Source organism: Brachyhypopomus gauderio, chromosome 3 (assembly GCF_052324685.1).
Source record: "Brachyhypopomus gauderio isolate BG-103 chromosome 3, BGAUD_0.2, whole genome shotgun sequence".
Lineage (NCBI taxonomy): Eukaryota > Metazoa > Chordata > Actinopteri > Gymnotiformes > Hypopomidae > Brachyhypopomus > Brachyhypopomus gauderio.
The window spans coordinates 27368087-27393656 of NC_135213.1; the positions used below are offsets into that span (position 1 = coordinate 27368087).

Consider the following 25570-nt stretch of genomic DNA (forward strand, 5'->3'; position numbering starts at 1 on the left):
TCTGAATAGCTTACTTTAAACATAAACCAAAAATAAGATAAAACACAGGCTCAAAACAAAACACCAGTTTAAAAAGCAAATGCTTAATGCATTATGCCTGTTACATCAAACATAAAAAATCAAATAGTGCTCATAAAATGGTGGATATGATTGCCTATTAAATTATTAATTTCCTGTGGCTTTTATGGATTTGTGTTTATGAAGGCATGATGTTGTCATCTATGTGCTATTGTCACTGCACATATGGTGCATGTTCCCATGGGGAAGACAAGCCTAACGAATGGCTGACCTTCAGAGGGACCAACTCAACTCTCCCTGTGTGAATTAAACCTTGCCATATACTAGATTAGAGCAAGAAACCTGCTGAGATCAAGGCACAGATGTGCAAGAGCTGTATGTGTGTGTGTTTGTGTGTGTGTCTGTATATAGTGTAGGCTATATAGTGTATATGTGTATATTGTATACGTTTATTTTAGAATCCCCAGTCCATGTACAAAAATATCAACTTTAATTTTCCATTTGGTTGTAAAAATATGCATTGCATATCTAATAAAAGAAACGCCGCTGAAAGTGACGTCAGACCTATTGTTTTGTCAATAGGGGGCGCTGCCTCGTATGTGAAATGTAGGGACGATGAACAACGTGTAGCGCGTGTTACGTGTGTAGCGTAACCACGGCGAAATATGTAGCTCAGGATTTAATATAGACGGAAGTCAGTTTGGAAGTGAAAGGTAAAAATTCCAAGGCAAATTTAAGACTACACAGGCCTTTCACAGTGAAGTGTACAGCAAGTTGTTTCACTAATTATTTCAATTGTTATTCAGTTCAAAACATCTCCTCGTTGTTCAAGACTTGGTATCATTACCACAGGTAAACCGCACGTTTGAAGCGCACCTCCAACTTTTTCTGACCTCCCACTTTTGCCGTGACGTTATCGAACGGATGACTCTTAAAATATGAAACGGAGACGGTGAGGTTTTTAAGTGCTTGTACTGTGCTTCAATAGTACAGCACGTTTTCACATGTCGAACTAAAGGACAACCAAAGAAAAACTAAACTGAAGGTATTTCCCTTTAGGGTTTCTCCCTCTACAGATTCTTTACACGTTGTTTTCTTTCACACCAGCCACTTTCTGTGAGGAACAGTTATCAGAATTCTGGTAGTTTAATCTGGAACCACTTGCTATGTTTTGTTGGTTTTTTACAAGTAGGGTTCATTTAAGCAGGGCGCTGCTTAAATAAAAATAAATGAATCTCAAAATCTCTACAAAACTCAAAGGTTGTTGCGGCGACGTCTCCGGATTGTGTTGGAGCAGCCTACACCAGATCTGCTGAAGTGAATAACACTACCGGCGTTACAGCCTCAGATATGAGCGGCGCGAAGAACAAGTAAGTCACTAAAGGATTTTGCAGAGTAAAGAAAGTCGCTTGTACTGTTAGAATAATACCGAGTCATGGATAGTTGACATGATACTACAGGCTTCATTAGATCACTACAGAACTTAACTTCCTCTCTGCCAACATTGTATTTTCTGACTTCAAAGCATAGTATATAAAAAGCGATATACGTATGTGTTGTGAGTATGTATTTAAAGTCTAAATTTTAAATTGGCGAATTAAAAAATAGGAACATGGAGTCTAAAATGTCTCAATACTCTAAAATACTCTAAAATGTATAAATAACTAACGAATTCAATACATCAAAAGGATTTATTTGAAAGTCTTGTTTGAACCACTGATTTAATTGAAGCAGTTGCCATTAAAAAACAAAAACAAAAAAGACTTTCATCCACTTTTCATTTCATAAACCCCCAAACCACAGTTTCAGGTGTAATGCATCTGCATAGACTCATTCAGAAAGAAACCTTAATATACAATCTTGTTTTCACATAAGCAATGTAAAGTTCCTTGAGATAATCTGGAATTATAAACATGTAAAGGAATGACTAGGTCAGATTTTGACCTAGTGCAAAATATTTCACAATGGTGCATGTCAGATATTCATCAGGTTCCATAACTATTGTTTTGGACATCAGTAGACATGTAGCAGGAACCCAACGGTTCTGTTTCGAGCAAAACTTCCAAATGCCTGTGGTTTATGTGTTCGTCCATAGGTGGCATTGGAGTTTTGGGGAGACCAATACTGCATGCCTCACTTTGTTAATTAAAATCCTTGGATCTCATGCTTTTCTCAAAAGATTTCATGCCTCTCTGATACTGTACCATGAAATGATCACATTTATGAAGTTTCATGTGAATTCCGAAAATTGACATTTTGCGTATGTGTTCTGATATTAGTTACTCTCACCTGACTTCAGTTCTAGCTAATTGACAGCGAGAATGTGAACTGCTCAGACCTTCTTCTCTATCTTTCATTCAGTCACTCTCACTCTTTTTCCTGACTTTGTGTGTCTGTCTCTCTCTGTCTGTCTATTTCTCCCTCACTTTATCATTTCCATTCTGTCCTTGAATGTGCATGCCACTCTGAAGTAGATGTGCACTGTAGGTAGAGATAGGACACATGGCCTCTTCTAGAGTGGACCTCTATCACAAGCCTTTAGTCATAAACTTTGTGATTTCTTAAATGCTGTCTAACATAATGAACCTTCACTGATGTTACAAGGTACACATTGAGTTATTAAGTAACTAGTAACTACATCTGTACAAGTGGCGTTTGGTATGAAAGAATTCTGGATTTAACATTTTTGTGAATAGAGAGCTGTAAAATTCAAAACGTAAGCATGTCTATTTAGATTTTAAATACATGTACACACTTTTATAATGTTTGATTTTGCTAATAGCTACTGACCATTTTGTACCTCAAAAAAGGTCAAAACATCAAACTTCTTCAGGGGTCAGGTCAGGTCACGAAACAGGCTAGACTCTTTGACTGGCATACCACAACAGCTTACTATTTGTTTTGCTGGGGTTGGAGTTGGCAACTTCTCAGTCTGCTCAAGCTGTTGTGACACCGTGTGTCTTGGGGGGAGGGGGTCACCACTATCAGATGGATCTGCTCCTTCCTGTTTCTGTTGATTTCTTTAGTTTGTATTTGCAATTTTTACAAACACACAGTCATGAGAAGAAGTCAAGCCTCAAGCATGTATGATGTCATCAGCGGTGAAATCATTTCAGCTCACTTTTTGTTCTTCATTTTGCATTTAGTTTGTGTTGGTTACTATTATAAGCTGCACCAAATAATAGTGCTTCAACACCTTGCTCCTTGTTTATTTGCAATGATTGATGAAGATGACGACAAACACTTGAGTACACGACACAAAAGTATGTCCGAAACCATGGCAAAAATGCAGGAACTTTGACTTCTGGACCGTTCCACTTTTGTTCAGTTTGGTCTTTGGACATCTCCTATCTTATACCTGAGAAAGTTTCATGAGTGAGGGAAAGCCCACATGCTGTCTGTCACACCTAGCAGTAACCTTTGGCTTTGTCTGTTGAGAGCAAATGGCTGTACTCCCACCTACCACCGCAATACTTTCCACTCAGCTGGAGGTTAGTGCCAAGACATCTATATGCATATTGTGCTGCTAACCTTGAATAGGCATTAATGAATGAACCCTAAAAAGCCTTTTGCCAGAAGCTTATGGTATCTGTTCAGCTGGAGCCGATCAGAGCAGGACTGTGAGGAAAAGCATTTTTTTCCTCATTTATTCTAGAGATTACAAGACTCCCTACAATTAAACTAGCTAGAAAGATTGAATTTTGAAGATTGAATACTTGAATTCAATTGACTTGGATTCAATTATTGAATACTTGCTCATATTGGACTTAGCAGAGTACTCTGTTTTTATAGGTCAGCACCGTTTAAATGCAAAAATTCAATCTGGTATAAAACAATGATTGGAAGATCACTTTAAATGTTATTCTAACTCCATGTATAAATTTGGTGTCACAGACTGTTATACAATCTTGCTCAGGAGAATACGTTTTGTGGTTAAATTGATATTTTCCTTTATAAAAGACCTTCAAACAGGAAATGAGTTTGTTTTAGTATTGTTATTAGGTCCTACATTATACTCTGCAAAGAGAAGCTCACCTAATCCTCAAAGGGCACATGACTGAGCCTGCAGCTACATAATGCCCTACCTGTATATTAGTTTGTGTGTGTGTGTGTGTGTGTGTGTGTGTGTGTGTGTGTGTGTGTGTGTGTCTCCATGTGCTTAATTAGATCAGCTGGAGCACATATCCTGCACGCGGTATGGGGGAGTAAAACTGCGTGCTTAACGTGCATATCAGCTGCATGGAAACCTGTTGCGCAGGCCACCACAACCCCCTGCAGCTGATCTGGGATCTGTGCACAGCCACCCTTCCTCCCTCCTTTCACTTCATAGCCCATCAAAGCCAATTAACAACTAGCAGGGACAGTCAGCCAACCCTGTACCTACCCACCCCCACCCACACCCACCCTCACGGGGCTGGATTACCCTTCTGGCGTCTACCCACCAGGGACGCTTCACAGGCCCTGCACCCGCCCCCATGGGGCTGGATTACTCTTCTACACTCTATCTGCCAGGGACTCTCTGCGGGCCCTCCACCCGCCCTCATGCGGCTGGATTAACCTGCTAGCATCTACCTGCCGGCTGTCCTGTGTCTACTTCAAGGGCAGCAGCTTTGTCAGAAAATGACTGCCACAGTTGTTTGCATCCCGTGTTAACAGGAAGATGGCAGGTGCTACCAGCAGTGTCCTGCAGGTGAATGAGCCAAGACACTACGGCTCGATGCTGTCTCTGGAGGACAAATGTGAAAAGTCTTTCTTCCTTTTCTACTATTACAGGATGGAGGACGAGGCGGTATTGGACAGAGGGGCTTCCTTCCTCAAGCGCGTATGTGATGAAGAAGTCGAAGGTAAGACCGGTCCCTTCATGAACAGGAGTTACCTACTGGGTTGTACTTGGTCAACGCCAAGTACACCTGAGCTGGACAACTTCCATATTACATCCTCCCTTAGAATGTGCTTCTTTTTCCAAGAATGTTTGTTGCCACTGCATATTTTCTTAAAGTGAATTAGCAAATGAACAATGAACTGACTTCTTCAGGCACAGGTTTTGTGTTTTATGTGTTTTTATTTTATTAAAAAATGTTTTAAAATTACATTATAATAATTTATGTATATATCCATCATTATACTGTCCTTAAAATACATCCTAGGTGCACTATGTTTTCTGGACAGTTTTTCCTATGAAGAGAAAGTACATACACCCTCCGCTCAAAGGTCCTTACGTGTTGCAGACCCAATTAAGAGTCACCAATTCACAGAAGACTTTTAATAGGGTTACATGCTAGTTTCTACTTGCTATATTCCATTGTGGTAAGTCTCATACCCCCCCCATCCAGTGGATTGCAGATTGGCTACCATGAATGTCAATCAAAATACAACCGTCAGTGCAGATGTGCGATTCATCTACTACTATTTTATGTGACGCGATCTACGCACATTCCTTCGCGATCGACCGACACGTCCTTCGACGTAATGGAGTCTAAAATGTCGACGTAATGAGCACCCCTGCATTAGAGTAACACAGGCCAAGCATTGGTGTCTGTGGGCTCACGCATCAGAAGCGGGCGGAGATTGCCATCCTGCGAGTGTGATCCTGACGTCACACGAGGCTCAGCATGAGAAGATGCATTATTCAGCTGCATGCGCCCTGGACCACGTGACCTCGTCCCCTCCATGACTGGCAGTAAAATATAGTTTTGAAAAAATAGAAAAAAAAATAGAAAGATGAAATAGCACGTTATTCCTAGTACTGAACAGTATGTTACGAGAAACAGTATTTGTGAATTTATGACCTAGCATGTGTCAGGTTTTTATTTATTTATGTGCTTACTGACTGTATTAGCATGCTGGCAGTTGCCTGGCCTCATTCTGCCCTGGAACCCACTGTCCCAGCAACACTGTTACTGGGGTAACTGGAGGTGCCAAGCTCTGGCAGTCCACAGGGCCTTGGCCGGGTGCAGGGCATTCACTTCACCCACTGACAAACAGTGTGCCACTCTGATTCAGGCCTCTTTCTGTGCCCTTCCAGAAACAGCTTGCTCCAAAAGCACAGGAAGCCTGCTACAAAGCCGGGCCGACCAGCCCTCCCTTCACCTCCGCTTTTCCTTCTACGCTTTTTTTTTTTTTAAAGCTTTTTACATTCACTCCCTTTTTCTTGTTGTACCATCCTTTCAGCATGGTTACTCCCTAGCTCCCTCCCTCTTTCTGTCTTTCTTTCATTCCTTCTTTCGTTTCTTTTTTTCATCCTCAAGTACCTTCCAGTTCCATCATGCTACACTTATGTTATGCTGTCCATGCTGAGATATGTCTCATTTTTAACCAGCATCCAATTTCTTTTCACGTCTGAATGTGCAGGAGCTATTTGCAAATGCTGTAAGGTATTCCATAGGGAAAAAAGCTAAATTAGAAGTCATGGCATGTCACTCTAAATGTAGCTTGTGACCTAAACTTGGACTGTAACATAAATTTAGATTAAATATGCAAAAAATTGCTGTTTTGTCCCAAAATTTACAAAGTTACAAAAACAAAACATTTACATTAAAATTTTAGATCTACAATACATTTACATTACAGAGATTAAATAGATTTTGGGCATTAGCAGATGGTCTTATCCAGACTGACTTTTAAAGTACTTTGCAATTTTTCAAAACAGGTTATGCCTCTCATACTGAATAATTATATGTGTACTTGTTCATAATTTCTTTTTCTTATCTAGCAGTGAGTGTATCAGACATTGAAATAGTTTTGTTTTGCTCTCTGTTTGCCAATGAAGACATAAACAAAAGTAGTCTTTGCTAATAGTGGAATGTGGATAGATTATATTAAAAAGTCAAGTAATTAGGTAATTATCCCCATAGAACCTTCACCTTGATAACAAGACATGTGAGGCTTAGACCTCCCCTCCTGGTTTAAACAGTTGTTTTCTAGGACCTCCCCTCCTGATATTAAGAGTTGTTTTCTAGTCTTTATAGGATCTTCCCTCTTGGTTTAAATACTTTTTCTAGTCTTTCTAGGTACCAGTACCTTGCGTTTCTGTGGTTTGGAGAGTCGACAGTTTCTATAAGATCACAAGGTGTCTATAAATGTTTAAGCAGCAGACGAAGAGCCAGTAGAGCTAAACCAGAGTGCTGAGTTTAGGACAACCTGCTCTGGCAAGGGCCATAATCAGTCATAATCAGCTTGAAGCTTAGTTCTGTTCTTCCGGTCACAGTGTCTGCACTGATTAACAAACTGATGACAAATGACTCATTAGAGAACTTTTAGGGAGCATTTACAGATGCCAGTCTGTAACAGGTCATATCTGGTGTTTTCTTGCCTGGTTAGGGATCTTGTTGTCTCTCCATGTGATTGGCTGACAGAGAAGAGATGTACATCAATGCTGTGGAGTATGACTCTGTCCTTTAGTGACACCCCAAGAGTGTTAATAATGAGGGCCCAGGCTGTTTTGCAGTCAGGTGACACAACAGGTCTTCGTGACTAACATGTTTGTAGCCGTTTTGATGTCCACTTCATGAGGATTCTGTTGGTTTCATAGGTTAATATATACCTAACTTAACTTGAGCATTGCGACCAGAAGAACAGAAATGAGCTTCTAGCTGATTATGACCCTTGATAACTTGAGCATTTTCTAATTTCCCACTTTGTAAATTAATGTGGCTTAATTTCGTACTGGTAATATAGCAAAGCCTTGTCGAGGGGCTGATATTTATTGTAGTAAGCTAATCTGCTGCACAGGAGCTCTAAAACCCAGGAAAAATTAGAGGCAGTATGTTTTCTTAAATAATCTCATCTTTCAGTCAGTGTGTACTAGCATTCCTGAGATTAATTTGCACTGAGGTCAAACAGTCCTATCTTTGTTCCAGCTTTAATCCAAATGCCAAAAACGAAGCCTGCAGCTTTTTGAAAAACTGCAAACAGGTGGACATGTGAGACTATGAAACACATGACCATGAGAAAGGCTTAAACTTGAAAGATAACTTCTACCTGTTCACCCCTCAGACAAAATATTTGCATTGACGGTCTGCTGCAAACCCTTCTGGTGTGGAAAAAGCAATTTTTCTTGGTCTTAAATGCCTAGACCATTTCCTGTATAAATTCTGTTAAGGAAGTGGTTGGCATTTATTTACATCCTTACTTTAGTGAGAACACCAAATGTCACTCCCAGTGGTCCCCAAGGAAACAATTGACACTCAAGTCCTGACCTCAATGTCCTGTACAACATATCCTTACTCAGAATCAGCCAATGGCTTGCTGTAGGAGTTCTTTGTTAAGCTTTAGTACGTTGGTAAGATGTTGTGGCCAGGTGGCCCAGCTGGTCTTTAAAGCTGGCGGAAGATCTGCATGAGGACTCATAAGCTCTGGTCCTTTTAGGGTAATCAACTAAGGATCAGATGTTGTTTTTCCTAATCTACCTGACTCACATATGTATATATATGGTATGTTTGGGAAGATAGGGCCTCGTATCACATCCTACGCCATTGACCTGCCACTGAAATGCTTATTATGCCTGTCCTCATTATGCTGGTGTTTATTGTACTTCATTTAGTTTCATTACTAGCCAGTGCAGGCTGATGTGAAGCTTACAGGTTCACTCCACTGCTGTGATATGAAATAGGTCATTTTTGATGATGCTGTGTGCAGTAAGAATGTAATGAGTAGACTTTTGGATTGTGTGTGGTTTCTGACAGAAACCAGACTCTCTGTTACAGTTCTCACCTTGTCTCTGCCAGGCCACCATACCGTATACATTGGTGTGCATGTGCCCAAGAGTTACCGTCGGCGACGGCGGCATCGTCGGCGTGGCGCCCCCAGGGAGCGGAGGGAGCGGGTGACGGAGAACACCTCAGATGGAGAGAACGCAGAAGAAACCGGCAGTGGCATCCTCAAACCGCTCAGTAAGTGGCTGCCATGGAGCTGTCGGACACACACACACACACACACACACACACACACACACACACACACACACACACACACGTACATCCAGAGCTGCTCTGATGTGAACCCAGACGCTGGCACAATGTCCCTTTGTGTAATAGCTGTCAAGTAAAATATGTCAGCAGTGATGTGATGTCATGGGGGGGTGTACATGTGGCTAAGGTATATAATGGCAGAGGCTCCTTCTGCCCTGGGGGGAGTCGCTGCTCCCAATTTGGACACCAAGATCGCTCCTTCATTGCCCCTTGCTGTGCACAGCTGTTAATGGAAACTTGCTTCGGGCTGGGAGGGCAGTCAGACTGTGTAGGGCAGGCAGGCTGTGCAGGACTCTTGGTTCCTGTCAGACCCTGCTCGCTGTTGACCCTCATCACTTCCCTGTCTGAGTCCTGTTTGGACTGGACATGTTCATTCAATTTGACACAGTTTAATACCACTGTTTTCTTTATATAAACACCAGAGCTCGTCACACAGAGCCCAACATTAACCCTGGATATACACTGCTGCCCCCATATCTCTCTTTGTATATGTAATAGATTTTCTGCAGGAAATTGATATTGGGAGGGAGAAGATGAAGCAAGATTAGGGGTAACAATGCCCTGGCTTTTGGCCATTTGCCCTGGGTGGTCTATGAAGGAAACAGTGACCTTTTGTTTTTAGATGGATTGCTTTGATTGTTATCCTTGACCCAGATACTTTTTTGCTGTTATCTGTCATTCTCAAAATGACTACCACCAATAAAGTGGTGAATCTGGTTAAATAGTATTAGAAATACTTTGTAGCTACAGTCAAGTTTCAGAACAATATATGACCATGGATATAACAAAGATGACACTTCAAATCTGACAGCACTGTCAGAACCAGAGTGCTTTTAAAAATGAGGTGCACTCATCAGTTTCCATTTGTTAATGTAAGTTTGTATGTAAATGTGCCATATTTTGTCAATTGTGATTTCTACACCGCAATCGAAATTTGTCCTCCGCTTTTAACCCATCTGTGCAGTTAGAATACACACACACACTAGTGATTACTAGGGGGCTGTGGATCACATGTGCCCAGAGCGGTGGGCAGCCCTAGCCCGGCGCCCAGGGAGCAGTTGGGGTTAGGTGCCTTGCTCAAGGGCACCTCAGTCATGGCCTCAGGTCTGGGAATCGAACCCATGACCCTCCGGTCACAAGACCAGTTCCCTACCACCAGGCCATGACTGCCCCATAATGACTGTATAAATGCTTAGACATACAAGTTGTACATACACTGATGTAACTATTGAGAAGTAGCTACCTGTCAAATTAACAACAAAAATAAGCATGTGTATTGCACATCTACACTCACCGGCCACTTTATTAGGTACACCTTGCTTGTACCAGGTTGGACCCCTTTTTGCCTTCAGAACTGCCTTAACTGCTTAATCCTTCGTGACATAAATTCAACAAGGTACTGGGAACATTCCTCAGAGAATCTGGTCCATATTGACATGATATGGGATGATTTGTGCTTTATGATGTGACACGTTATACTGCTGGAAGTAACCATCAGAAGATGGGTCCACTCAGTCATAAAAGGATGGACATGGTCAGCAACAATAGCCTGTGCGAATTGTAGACTCAGTTTCTTGTTCTTAGCTGACAGGAGTGGCACTTGGTGTGGTCTGCTGCTGCTGTAGCCCATCTGCCTCAAGATTTGACGTGTTGTGCATTTATAGATGCTCTTCTGCATGCCTCAGTTGTAACGACTGGTTATTTGAGTTACTGTTGCCATTCTATCATGTCTACATGCCTAAATGCATTGAGTTGCTGCCATGTGATTGGCTGATTCAACATTTGCATTAATGAGCAGTTGGACAGGTGTACCTAATAAAGTAGCCAATGAGTGTATAAAGTCTTTGTGTTTGTCATTGTCAGTGTAGTTTCTGATGTTTCTGGCAGCTTTCAGCACCCCCTGTTTGAATTTTTGAATATAAAGAAGACCACTTGTCTTGGTTTTTCTTCTCTTGCTCCAACAAAAGTGTGCCATTGTGCCCTTGCTGGGGCCCTATGGAGGATTAATTTACATTCTGGAACTTGGACAAGATTTGTGGGAAGCCATTCGTGATCTTTGGAAGGTGCCACAGTTGCTGATCTGAGACCAGAATTACACATTCCCTTATTCAGTGTCTTCTGTTAGGGCCTGAGTGGAAGCAAATGCTTCCAGATCTGTGGCTTTTGAACTTTACAGATTAAATGCTTTTCCTTCCTTCCTTCCTTACTCAAGCAATATCAAATACACTCTCAGTGGTTCACTTCTGTAGTTTGAATTGTTGAGTTCATTTTGCTTAAAGCCACAAATCTGAACTTCACGATAAAAAAGTTCAACCCCAAGGCAATGTGCTGAGACGTGTACGCATGGTTCATGTTTAAAACAGTGTTTACAGATAAGATAAGGGAGCGGTTATTTCCTGTGCTAGAACTGTTTGCTTTTCATGTCAGATTGTCAATGGATGCCCACCATGTATAACTGAATAATTGTTTAGTCCAAACTATGTGTATATTATCTCAGATCAGTGCTGTAGCATGGGATACAGTTGTGAATGAACATGAGTTATGGCGATGGCAAGCATTATCATTATTAATGGAACAGGCTTGTGAACCATACATATAGTATATACTGAATGAATGGCAAAGTGCCGTCAAGGATTTATGGTTTTACAGATCTGAAGTATTTTAAAGAAAAACATTTAAATTTTAACATAAAAATTACATATAACTTTTAACATTCCAAAAATCCCCTGATTCTGATTAGTTTAACTCACTAAGTCAAATATTATAATAATCTACCAGTAATCCTGAAATGATGCTATGATCATATGAGAGAAGCTGATATGGGATTTACAGATAGGACCATGAGGACCGTGGATATAACAAAATACTGATTCCCAGTCTCCAGACATTTGGCAGAAAATGGATATTCCAGAATGATACCAATCCAAAGCACAATGCCAATGTAAGAGTTTCTGAAGATGAAAAAAAAATTGAAAACTGTCCTGACTAAGTATGTCGTCCAAGTTGAATCCAAAGCTGAAGTACTGAAGAAGTTATTGATTTCAGTCTTGCTATAGGTAATGAAAGGTGTACTTTTAGTGCACTGATTTTTATTGCATTGAATTCCTGCTGTGGACCCTGTATTTTTTATATACTAAATCTAATGAGAGAATAGGGCAGGTAAGTCCCCTGATCAAACCTTACATACATGACTTCCTTACATGTAAGACATACATACATGCAATACTTCCTTACATGTAAGACATACTTACATGCAAGACTTCCTTACATGTAATTCCTTACATGCAAAACTTCCTTACATACAAGGCTTCCTTACATGCATGGTTCACTTACCACCATTTTTACTTCTCAGTCCAACTGAGGTAGACTTTTAAACCCATAAAGAGTGGGTCATGTACCCACCGCCTTGCCTGGAAATGTAATGTATACTCAAAAGTAACTGAACACACAAGGAGAATATCCAAACTTTCTACTGATCAAACCAAAACTCTTTCACCCCCAGGCAGGAACAGGCAACAGTACGATCACAGCTAATGCTGCCCAGCTAACATCTGACATTTGAACAAAGATTCCATATTGGTATCCTGGAGAAAGTAATAAGTGGTGAATGGAGAAATGGAGAGAGGGAGAGAGAGAGAGAGAGAGAGAAAGAGAGAGAAACTTAAAAGTCTCCTTGATCAAAAGCTGTTGGTTGACACTAGGTTACTGGCCAAAATGCCTAGTCCCGTTTGTGCGAGTGTCCAAATACACTGCAACTGCACTCATGAAGATTTCCTTTCAAGGGTGAACATGTGTTGGCCAGTGTCAGCACCCAATGCAAACTTGAGACTTGAGGTCATCAGGTTGTCCTGAATCACGTTTTTCTCACTCTTTATTAAACTTCATACATGGCTCATATTACTCTCATTTTGTACATTGGTAAATCCCCCAATTCCAAAAAATGTTGCAAAACAACAACTTTAAGCTAATTAGGAGATACGTTTTCACCACAGCACTTGTGTTAGTCAGCTCACGAGTAGGTGCAGCCCTGGGCTGAGAAAGAAGGTTAGATTAACTAAGTATAACCTGCAGTATAAGGAGTGACCAACTGCCTAAGACAGGATTACCATGGGCTGCTTTGCTTGCCGGGCAAATAACACATGGGGCGGGGCCATCAAAAAGGTGGGGTAGGGACATGGAGGACATATGGGCATAGAGGACACATGGGTGTGGAGGACACATGGACATGACATGGGCGTGGAGGACACATGGGCGTATCCCTTTCTCAAAAAAGCATGACTAAGATATGGAATTTAACACCTTAAATTAAAAGCAACACAACTACTGAGAAGAGACTACTCTTTTGCAAATGGACAAATGGTAAGATACGGTCATTGGCACATGTTATTCAGAGATCTGGCTGTGTGGTGTGTTATAAGACCACATGAATAATGCCTTCTACAATCTAAATGTAGATTTAGTTGCCTGTTATAATCATCTTAATTTGGCAATACAGATTTCCATATTGAGATGAGATGAGGTCTGCAAGCTGGCTGGTTAATCTTTATTCACATACAAACTGTATAACCTTTTCCACAACAGACATACTGTGATTACTAGACTTGGTCATGGTTCATTGTAATAACATTAAATTAACACTTTATTCTAACAGCTGCTTAACACTACTTTCTGTCCTTGAACCAATACTGCGCTGGGGAGACGTCTGTTCATAAGACAGCAAGCATCATCTGATGCACCATACTCAACTTCAAGTAACCAAAGCATGACATTAACAGCTACATAACTGTTCGTAACTTTTCAATCCCTGCTGATAATTTAATTAGACCAAGATACAAAAGCACTCAATCTATAAGCACTAACCCTAACCCTAACCCTAAATCTCTCATTAGTGGCAATGTAAAAATCAAATTGTCCCCAAATTGAATAGCTTAGCCTGTATCTGTACAGCTAATTTATATTCTGTTATATTCTATGCACGTAAATTAATGTAACATGACATGCCATTTCAAACACAACTGAAGTAGGTGTAAGGACATAATTAGCATTATTATTTTCAATATGTCTGTACTCTGGCTTGCTGTGGGCAATACTGTTAATAGTGAAGCAATACTATAAAGTAATGAATAAAATAAATATTTACAAGGGAATTGAATAAATGTCATTCATTTTGAGAAACCAGCTGTGAAGTGCTGGAGGTCATGGCGAGTGTCACCCCAACAGGAGCATATTTCATCACTCTGTTTTGTGCAGAACTTTGAGTGTTTGCCATTGTTGGCTAGTGAACCAGTGGTGATCGGGGTGGGCGTGCGGGGAGAACAATGGCCGTTCTCAACGAAGCGCCCATTGTGCAGCGAACAAAAGACAAGAGCCACTGGTCCAGGCATGTGACCCCTCCGGTGTGTTTTCCATCCCCTCGTCTGCGTGGCGACGAGGGCGCCGACCGAACGCCCCATCTGTTCGCTGCATAGCGGGAAGAGCAGCAGGATCTCACAGCAGTTCTCCTAAGATGATGGGTGTAACTGTGCTCCTCTACCAACAGGTGCACAGGTTTGCCTCGAGACTTTACTGAGTTCATTTCAGTATCATTAGGCTGATATTGACTATGAGTCATGGGAAACCAGTCTAACCTAGGCATGGGTTTGTGTTGAGTGAGTCATGGGAAACCAGTCTAACCTAGGCATGGGGTTGGGTTGCTGCAGGCAAACATCTCCTTATGCACGTACAAGCATCCAGAACACATAGGGATGACTTTGTAGCATTTTATAGCAAGTATTCAGCAAAAAGCCATGTGGGCCTCAATGGACTACAACTTAAATCTTGGGCCTTATTTCATTAGGTGAATCCTCACTCTATTCACAATGCAGGCTGTGAATGTGAACGCTATCAGAAGCGAATTTCGACTTCTCTTTGTGTTTTGATATGTGGTGTATTGGCTACTTCTCCCCAGTGTTCGTTGCCAGGTGATACAACACCAGGGTCCTTGTGCTACTAGCTTCCAAAGGAGTTGTAAGCTACAACTAATGGGAATAGACCTTTCCTCTCTCTTTCTGCAAAATGATGATGGATTAGAAAAATGCTGAATTGCCAGTATCGTTCACTGCAATGCTAGCATGCTTGGTTTTGTTTTCCATCCATGTTAATGATTTGCTGTGGATCAGTGTGCTACACCGTACATTGGGAATTTCACATGTGGTGGAGGCAAGGACTTCCTTGTTCAGGGTTTGCATGGTCATACTGGATGTTGTTTTCACACTTCTTCTGACCAAAGCTGTTATTATATAATATGATCTTGTAACACAGCATCTTTTACTCAGATTCACTCAAATGTCACCCCCATCTCACTGTAGCAAATGCTGCCTAATGAGGTTTATAGAAAGCTTACTGTCACTGTGTAAGAAATGTATAAATAACCGACCTTGCCTTGCCTTATCATATCTGCTAGAACAATTCTTAAAATATAAACTAAACGTAGAATGTATTATGAGAAGTGCTTCCCAGTGTTCACATGCTGTGAGATCTGCAAACATTTCCACAAACTGTCAAAAATGCAACAAACTGTACATTCATAATAAAAGTCCTGCCGTTTAGAGCAGCAGCACAAATCAGTGCTCACTGAAAGCTCTCTGGTGTAGGCCGTATAACTGTATGCTGTAGTTGGGCTAGTGAGTGCGAGACGTCAGCTTGGAGTGGCAGCTCCACTAAGCTCTTTTTCGGACAAGGGCATCCCCCTCCCACCCACCCCCCTCCTTTCCCATGAGCACCCCTGTTGCAGGGACACAGTCCCCTTTGTGCAGGCGCTGGGCTCTTGGCAACCGAGCCTGTGGCTTTGAAATGCTCGCCTCCTCCTTCTCCGCCTCTGCGTTCGCTCTCCCTGTTTGCTCGCCGGTATTGTGCCCCTTACTTTTTAAAATTTTTATTTTAAGAAGATAAGTTTTTGAGCTGCACTATAAAATGTAACTAACAGTAAATATAAATGCCCCATTCTCTCATTAGAGGCAATGTAAGAGAAACGGCAGTGTTGTGCCCCCCTCAAACCCTCCCCTGTTCAGCGTTGCTCCCTATACTAAGTGACTAGGAAGTGCCTTCCTGCATGCAGCTCAGGGACACTCTGTGTGGGGGACTCGGGGACACTCTGTGTGGGGGACTCGGGGACACTCTGTGTGGGGGACTCGGGGACACTCTGTGTGGGGGACTCGGGGACACGCTGTGTGGGGGACTCGGGGACACGCTGTGTGGGGGACTCGGGGACACGCTGTGTGGGGGACTCGGGGACACGCTGTGTGGGGGACTCGGGGACACGCTGTGTGGGGGACTCGGGGACACGCTGTGTGGGGGACTCTGGGACACTCTGTGTGGGGGACTCGGGGACAGACTGGGGACAACTAAACTGTGAAAGGCCCCTCCTACTCAGCTGTTTGTTAAATCTCAGTGAGGCACTAAAACATTTAGAATGTTTTGTTTATTTTAGCAAAATGAGAGGAAAGATAGTGTCCATGAACTATTTCATAGTGTAAACCAGAGCACCATATTTTCCATGATTTCAACTATCTCTTGTCCTGGTTCTGCATTCTGAAAATCCAGACTTGGAACTTGACACAGATTCAGAATCATACACTTAGCCCCTGTGTGTAGCCCCTGACCTAGTTCTAGTCCATTGCTTTTAAATTAAATTCAAGCTCCTTCATTTATATGTAGCTGTAAACCTGTGATGACTGACCAGTTTTGACAATAACAAAGCTTTACAATAACGAGCAATTTGGTGCTTGACAAGTTCCTTTTTCTAGCGTGATGTAGGTATATCTAAGGTTTATACAGATTTACTTGCAAATTCCACAGCAAGAGATTGGACTAGTTGAACAAAAAGAACACAGTGACATGAAGAGCAGTAGTTTTTCCTCCAGTGAGTCTCTTTCTGGTTGACAGGTTGAAATGTAAGTCCTATGTGAGCTGGGTAATCATGAACTACAGGACCAATGGCTGCCTGGTTGTAAGGCGTCCCGGCTGGACGACTACCTGGCTTGTATACACTGGAAGTTGGAAAAGAACAACAGTGTGGACTGGACAAGATAATAGAGATGAATACCTTATACAAAATGTTTCTTCTTCAGTTCCTCTTGGAGCAAGGCTAAGTTCAAACTTGAGTTAATGTTTGAAATGTTTCCAAAACATAATAAAACACCAGCCTCATTTCAAGTCAGTATTTTGAAGTTGATTTTGTTATAGGAACCTTGAATTTATTGTGTATTTACACCTATAGACACTTCCATATGGATTTGAGAGAATCTTAAGTATAAAAAACCTGTTAATCAGAGTTCGTTGCTGTGACTGTGGAGAAATATAAAAATGTATTGTGTCAGGAGCTTAATGTCTGTCAAACAGTTCGCCGCCAGCCCACCTCCTCGTCCCTGCTTGTGCTGTATTTTATATTTCATCTGTACTGAATGTTGCCAGGCTATTTTACTTTGCCAGTATGGATGCCTGACAAATATTCAAATTAGAACTTGAGGAGAAAGGAAAGCAAAGCCCTCTTGCAAAGAAGGAACAGTTTGTGAAACATCTCCTAATTGTTAATGAGGGGCCGAGGGCAGGTTGCCAGAGTGTGAAGGCCAATAGAGAGTGGGCTTCTGGTGGAGTGGTGGAGGGGCAGGCTCTTGATGTCAGGGGATGGGGGGACCCCCTTTTTTTAGCTACCTGGGTGTCATTGCATTAGAGTAGGGTACAGAGGACAGTGGGCAAACTCACCCAGACTCTAATGAAGATCTGAGCACTGCTCGTCCATTGGGGGGGTTTGTGAAGCTGACCTCCATCCTCCTCTCCGCTTACCCTCACGCAGCCAAAGTCACACGTAGTTAACTCTCTGGGGCAACCAAACCTCTCTTTCCTGCGAGGGCTTCAGGATGGAGAACAAGCCGGAGATCGTGTCGGACAATAACAACGTGGAAAAGGACAAGGACGACGAGGAGACAAGGGAGCCAGAGTCCAGCCAGGAGGTCCCCTCCCCACCTGAGCCCTCTCCACCCATTAACACCGAGCTCAGGCCCAACGGTTTAGGGGATGGTGGCCAGCTTCCGATGTCCAGTCGCGTGTCTCAGCTCCTGACCCGCAGCATTTTCCCCTTCACAGTCTCTCCCGCGGCCGAGCGCATCCGCTTCATCCTGGGTGAGGAGGACGATGGGCCAGCACCTCCTCAGCTCTTCACGGAGCTGGACGAGCTCCTGTCTGTGGACGGTCAGGAGATGGAGTGGAAGGAGACGGCCAGGTAAGAGCAGTGTGGCCCAGGACGTTCTGCTCCTACATGGGAGGCTGGGAATAGGGAGGTGAAGACTTCAGTTTCAGCTCAAGGGAGAAATGCCATTAAATGGCACTATTACGGAGTTGAGCACAGGTTGGATGGTTCCTTTGTTGCCTTCTTTTTTCTTGATTGTGTTTACCAAAAGTTTAACTGTGTAAAAAGTGTGAACATGGTATACATTCATAATGATGATTTTGTGAAAAAATATTTCAGATTAAAAGTTTTTTCACATCACAGTTTTTACATTAATCTGAAATGTTAATGACACCTACGTTTTGAGCAAAAAAGAGGCAATGAATACCAGTATGTTACATCTAGATGAATTACTCATGAAAAGGCATGACTTGATAAATGTGCTGTGTAGAGCAGCACTTGCAAAGCTCTGATCAATTCATGAATAAACCATCCGGCGTCTCTGGCACAATGCCACGGCCAGCTTTGTGCCAATATGCTAAGCTATGCCCTCCTGCCCATAAGAACATCATTTCCAGCATTAAACAGGGAAGATACAGTCATTTGATGGTGATCGAGTGCCTCTCAAATACACCACTCAGCACTTATAGTAATAAAGCACTTCCATTGCTTCAATCAGCTTGATCATCTCCAAAGTGAGAAGTGAGCGTGAAGTATTCCTGTAAATACTTGTGGAATCCTGTAAATGGGATTATAATCCATAATGTGTTATGAAATTCTGTACTGTTACATCTCCACACCGTTACACCGCCGCGTTCAGCTGCTTGTTAGAGAGCAGTGTTTGATCATCCTTACAGGGCCCCCTACCTCATACACCCCAGTCACCCAGCCATTAACACACACCAAAAACTGGTCACTTAAATAGTTCATAAGAATGAGGATCACAATGTTGGTTTTTGATGGCGACAATTCAACTTTTTGCAAAGAAGCAGTTATTATGTGGGATTAAGCATATATCTATTATTTTTACTGTTTAAATATTTTGACATTTATAATTGACTGTTTGACTGTCAGGGCTCTGTGTGTGTGTGTGTGTGTGTGTGTGTGTGTGTGTGTGTGTGTGTGTGTGTGTGTGTGTGTGTGTGTGTGTGTGTGTGTGTGTGTGTGTGTGTGTGTGTGTGTGTGTATTGAGGGTTTTGTTTAAGTGTTAAGTGTTGTTTTCTTTGCTGAGTTGCCAAGTCTGCAACTGTTATTTAGGCTGGGACCTGAATGAAGGCACCTGCAATTTAGCATACCCACAAAAACCTGTTTCAGCACCATGCTGAACGTGCAGCACCTTTCATTCCAATGAAGTCATGATTCATATAATCTTGCTTGTGCCTTGCACAATGTGGAGCATGCTGGGATACTTCTGGGACTCCTTTTACTTGACCTCTGTGTTTTTCCTCATGTCTTCCCAGGTGGATCAAATTTGAAGAAAAGGTGGAGAAGGGTGGCGAGCGGTGGAGCAAGCCCCACGTGGCCACCCTCTCCTTGCATAGCCTCTTTGAGCTCAGGACCTGCATAGAGAAGGGTACCATCATGCTGGATCTAGAGGCCACCACCCTGCCCCAGGTCGTTGGTGAGTGAACATTTCTTTACACTGGATCTGGAACCAGAGGACAACTGGAAGTGCTTTTTTGTTATCGAAACCTCGGTTTTATCAACATAAAGTAGCTGCTTTACCATCAGACCTTTTTGGGTCCACATTCAGATTCATCCTGAGACCTGCAGTTCCAGCCGCCATGTTGTCTAAAATCCATTTACAGTTTACAGACATCACAAGGTGCCAAGTAAGAGCACATACATGTGCAGCAGTACATATGGCAGAGACAGAGATGCATCTTCAGGCTGAGCTGCAAATATGATGCACGCTCCATCACAGTTAACAGGCTGCCTATTTAGTTGCTTTCCAGCCACTGCTGTGTCAAGACATATTTATAGATCCATTTAATACACTCCGCTTTCAGCTCCCAGTGTGCGTGCAACCCCGACGTTCCGGGTGGGTGCATCCATTCAAGGCAGTGCATCCTCCCTTCATCCCACTCCCATTTTATTTTTTTTATGTCTACTTGTGCTAAAGTAAGTGGAAGGTCAGGCTTATTGCTTTAGACCTCACTAGATCACCTAATACGTCACAGCTGATGCAGAGTTACACTGTTATGGTGTGTATTTGCCAAGAAAGAATCTTCATTCAAGAATCTGCTTCCTAAAAAGTTGCAAACTTGTAAATACCCAATAAATGACTTTATTTATTGCGTTTATTTAGTGCATTATTCAGAAAAGCAGTGTCACATGTTTACCATGCTTTTGTGTTAGACTGGATGAGGTTTGTTTGGTCCAAGACTGGGTCTATTTAATTACTCAAGTTAGACCTTTTAAAATGGGCTTCTCCTGTTTCAGTACCAGTTTTCTCTGAGAACGAGAGATTGTGTTCTGTCATTATTCAGGTGATCCTTTGAATGCAGATATTTTAAGCCAGGTCTCTTTTACAGAGATTTTTTTTAGCTTGAACTGAACGGAGGTTTTAGCCATTAAGAACTGGACCATTCAGAAAAAGGCCAGAGGGTCCCCAGCCCCGGCACTTGGCATCTGGCCTTCTTTGTAAAAATAGAACTTAACAAAAACCACCAAACTGATTTTTTTTATGGCTTAAAATAGATCATGAATCATCAGTCAGACATTTCAAGTTCTGGCTTATGAAGTTGCAGTTAGCACTTTGATGATCTTTTGAATTATTGTTGCCTGTTGCTTAAGCTCATTGAAAAGTTTTGACGTAAAGGAATAAAAGGTCTTCTCAGTTGCAAAAAAGCCACACCTGCTCACTGCTTATACCATCTGATCATGAACACAAATGCCAAAATAAATGATGAGAATGCCATTCTCCTTCTCTGCCTTGTTTCTAGAGATGATCACAGACAGTCAGATAGAGACTGGCCTGCTGAAGCCAGAACTGAAGGACAAGGTCATGTTCACGTTGCTAAGGAAGCACCGTCACCAGACCAAGAAGTCCAACCTGCGCTCCCTGGCTGACATCGGCAAGACGGTCTCAAGTGCAAGTAGGCTGTTTTCCAACACGGATAATGGTAATACAGGTGCCAGTTTGGTGCAGTTCTCTTTCTCAGCCCATTTGTCATTTTGTCCCCTCCTTAAAAAGACTTTCTTGGTATTTTTTTGGTATTTTTTTTTTAAGTAATTTTTTTAACTTCATGGTCATCTGAAATTTTTGTTGTTTTTGTTGCGTTCAAGAATGCTAACAAAACAGTGAGTCTGATTTACATGACAGAGTTCAATAAACAGCCAAGCTCAATTTGAACACCACCCAGTTTTACCAGAATGCAAATCCTAATTTACACAACAAATTCAAATTCTAACATTTGTAACTTTATTTTTACTTTTGCAAAACACATTGCATTTATTTATTTTCCAAATCTACTAGCAATTTGGCAACTCAGCTTGATAACTGAAATCCTGTGTATATCACACAAAGCATGATCATAACAGAGATTTGCTTATTCCACTGCAACCATAAGTCAAACGAGAACTTTTATAACAAAAGTTCTTATTTTATAAGTGAAACAAGAATTTGTAATGACATCCATTGATATTGATAATGGTTTCATTTAAAATTTGTTAATGTCGTCCTGTCTGTTTTGGTTTTAGGGCAACATCATAAGACCTCAGTATAATTTATAATAAATCATATAAATTAATTGACACATGCAGAAAATGTTGTTTCAGTCTAATAATTCTAATGACAAAGTATTAATATCTCTCAATCTCTCAAAATGACTCACTAACCTTAGTAAACTTAGTAAACAATTGCACCTACATTAGTTCTTGTACTGAGCTACATCCTCATGTTTGTCTTTTTAAAATCGATTACTTACCTTAACTGGGGAACTTAACATTATCATATGTATTAATTGTGTTTTATTTTCCTTAATAAAATATCTTTGTATGTGGATTCATGTTTGTAAATGATGCATACAATGTGATGCTTCATGTTGTTGTGGGGGAAGGAAGTTGCTATGTACAGGCTAATCTCAAATCATTTAGACAACACTAATAGCTGTAATATCATTAAGGCAATGGCCGAGAGCACACGGGACTGATACGCTGTGGTATCTGAAGAGTTACCTCATGCAACAAATAAATATTGTCTATAGTGCTCTGTGAAGAAAACATTTATGAGTTGATATATTGCAGCTATAAACTGTATTAACTTGGCTATATATTACTTCATTGAGCTTTGGACCTTTTGATGTGGTAGATTATTCTGCCGTCAGAAGGCCCCTCCTATTAAGAGTAAAATTTGAAAGTTACTTTTATTGTTGTGTTGTAATCCTACACATAATCTGCTATGTACCGACCTTTTCTAGCCAGGTGGGCAACTTCTAATGTCCTAAGAAAGCACAGCAGGAAATGAAGAACAACTGTACCTTGTAATGAAGTGTTCTGTTTAGTGCCCCTTTAGTGTACTTTAGTGGTATATTCTCAGAGTGACTCAGCACTCAGTATTCAGTCTGATTAGCCTGTCAAACAAGCGACTTCCTTTAATGTCTCACGGGATGCAACTCGAAACTCTTTAACAGCCTTTCGCAAAAACTAACTCTTAACAGCAATGCTCTGGCTTTTCTTGGGGGGCATCTTTCTTCCTTCAACCCTTTCCTTTCTCCCCCCTCCCTCCACCCCCTGCCTGGCGTCTCTTCTTCTCTTGGATGCCCTGCTTCTTCTGCTGCTAAAACAGCCCGTAGTCCACTCGAGAGCTCAGTGCCTTGCCTAACAGTTCACGCCTCCGAGGAGGAACTACAAGTCCCTGGAAGCCCTTGCACAGGATGCCTTAGTAAGTCCAGTGATGCTAGCCCCGGCTAGATCCGCATGTGCACCTCCCTGTTTGACCCAGCGGTGTCATAAATGTCATACCTAAAGCCCCATGATGCATACGGCTACAGGTACTTAACGTCGTCTACCCACAACTACATCCTGCCAGTCAAACTGACTGTGTGTGGCCTTCCCGTTCATCATATACATTCAACAGTAGCCAGTGTGAAGTAATAGGAGATCATGGTTCAGCTGTGCCTCAGTGGTGCACTGTACCCTAGCAGGAGTTCTTCCATTGGCCTTTTTCATGCCTTTGCAGAGATTTCCACTTAACCCTGGCATATACAAAGACTCCAATCAACTTCAGTCAGGAGTATTATTATAGGTGTGGTAATATAAGTAGGGGGATCTGTTGCCCTCAATAAAATAGCAAATGATAAAATCCCTAATAGGCTGAGCGCCTTTTTGTCCTACCAGCAATTTTTAAGGCTGGGAGAACATGTCCCATCAACTGCATCAAACTGACACGCCCACTTCATTATGGAATATTGAGTTTGCTAGTATTGGGAAACTATTAGTATGTAAATAGTGGTGTTGGGTGTACTCTGCTGTTTGGTACTTCTTTCTTTTCCTGACTGCGCAATTTGCAGCATTGCAAATTTTTTGGATCATGAGTTTGTTTAGACAGCGTAGTTCGTCTGCCCTAGGGTCTGACTATCTTCCCAGGACTCAGTATGGAGTCCAGTATATTGTAACCACTGATTTCATTTTTTTCAAAAAATCTAGTAAAATCTAGTAATGGTATCTCTACCCTCAAGCCACACCTGTAATGTTAAGATAGTTAATGAGTTAATACAACCCTTGGAATTTTATTACATAGTTTATTCATCTTTTAGCTTTTTATTCACCATGTTGGTAGTAACAGACCAGGTGTGCCTTTGCGCTGCAGTCTGGAATACGCTTCCTCTTCTTAAGCCATGCATGCAGAGTGGACCGGGCCGCTGAACTTGCTTTCATGGCTTTGGCACTGAAAGTTGCGGTCGCCTGTCTAACCACATTCTGGCTGTGCATTTCTCCTCAGGTAGCCCCACCACAGCGCACCGGAATTTAACGTCAACCAGCTTGAACGACATCTCGGACAAACCAGAGAAGGATCAGGTATGTCCGCCTTCAAAGCATCGTTGAGACATCAGTTTTATGCCGGCTTAATCACCGAATGTTTGCACAGAAACTGTTTGCACAGAAACTGTTTGCACAGTGACAAGTCTGAGATGGCATGCATCTCAGTTAGCTAGCAAGCCGGCTTGTTCACTGGTCCAAAGTACAGTGTCTCCTCCAGAAGGCCAGGATCCATCCGGTTCCTTTCCTGCTTTCCTGCAGCAACTCCATTTGTTCTCTGCATGCACACCATGTCTGCACAGCTCACAGATCGCAGATGGCTTCTCGCTCATGGGAAACAGATAAGATGGCATCAGTGCACACTGCAGTCGTACTTGGACCCACTAGGAAAATTTGACGCGTCACAAACATAAACAAATGGAGCCACAAAGTAGCACGCAAGGACATACCCTGAGAGATAAGGCTCGCCAGGCTACAAACTCAACAGGAAATACTCTCCTGGGGGAGTGCAGAGGAGAAACTCCACTCTGACACAGCATGTGTTAAGTTCTTCTGTCACCTGATAAAGTGGGTTGTACTGAGCCTTAGCTCAGCATGGACCATCACTGGCCAAAGCAGTGATACAGCTGTCTGTGTGGTGGGTCTTAAGTGAAGTGGCAATAATTATGGGACCTCCCGCGAGGTTCTTGCTGACGCTAATTAGGAGCCAGGAGGAGCCCCAGGCTGGGTGGAGGGGTTTTAAGTGCCCCGGCAGATGCATGGCCAGATAAGCATGCATGTGACGTACAGTGGGGTCACAGACAGGCTTTCCCCTGCCCAGAGGGTGTGACGTAGAACAGCGGTCCCCAACCTTTTTTTGTGCCACCGACCGATTACAAAGACAATATTTTCACGGACCAGTCTTTAAAGTTGGGGGGGGGGGGGGGGGGGGGGTCTTTTTAATGCAGGATGCTTGGACTCGGTTTTGAAGGCTTCATTGCCTTGTTTGCTAGCCTGTCGCAACATAATATGCAGAGTAGACTTGGCGCATGAGAATCACCTGTGGCTATAAATCCATATTTTAAGTAGGACTCTTGATATTGTCTTTTTAATACAGCTCTTTTTTCTTGGAAGTTGTAGCCTCTTCTGTCTCCTCATTGGGCCTTTTCCCCTTTCCAAAGAAGCTTTCCAAACATGTCTGTTTTTTACTCATTTTTGCTAACTTTGTGGGTTCAACTGGGGTAACATTTCACGTGACCGGGACGAGTGTCTTGACCTGAATTAACCTGTCAAGAGGCACAGATGCACCGAGGATGTAATTGGGAGAGAATCCCAATTTTTTATATATTTTTCAAAATAAAACATCACTCAGACTCTGATTGTCGATAAAACATAATTTTTACATTTTTTTTTCGGT

The 25570-nt window shown here is 42.2% G+C and overlaps 1 protein-coding gene across 4 annotated transcripts in view; it reads left to right on the forward strand.

Annotated features, from left to right (window-relative positions):
- The first annotated feature begins 724 nt into the window (after window positions 1-724).
- The window catches only part of slc4a4a (solute carrier family 4 member 4a), a 44450-nt gene continuing 19604 nt past the window's right edge, over window positions 725-25570 (forward strand). Inside the window, exons 1-8 of one of the 4 annotated variants that reach the window (XM_077000851.1) lie at window positions 725-1063; window positions 1279-1388; window positions 4792-4862; window positions 8745-8909; window positions 18111-18246; window positions 19653-19813; window positions 21138-21317; window positions 24137-24213. In XM_077000851.1, coding sequence (XP_076856966.1) covers window positions 1369-1388; window positions 4792-4862; window positions 8745-8909; window positions 18111-18246; window positions 19653-19813; window positions 21138-21317; window positions 24137-24213 — 810 coding nt within the window. In that variant the 5' untranslated portion in view covers window positions 725-1063; window positions 1279-1368. Of the gene's footprint in view, window positions 1064-1278; window positions 1389-4775; window positions 4863-8744; window positions 8910-18110; window positions 18247-19652; window positions 19814-21137; window positions 21327-22981; window positions 23078-24136; window positions 24214-25570 lie in introns of those variants that run through there. The other 3 variants (XM_077000849.1, XM_077000850.1, XM_077000848.1) reach the window with 3 other exon arrangements.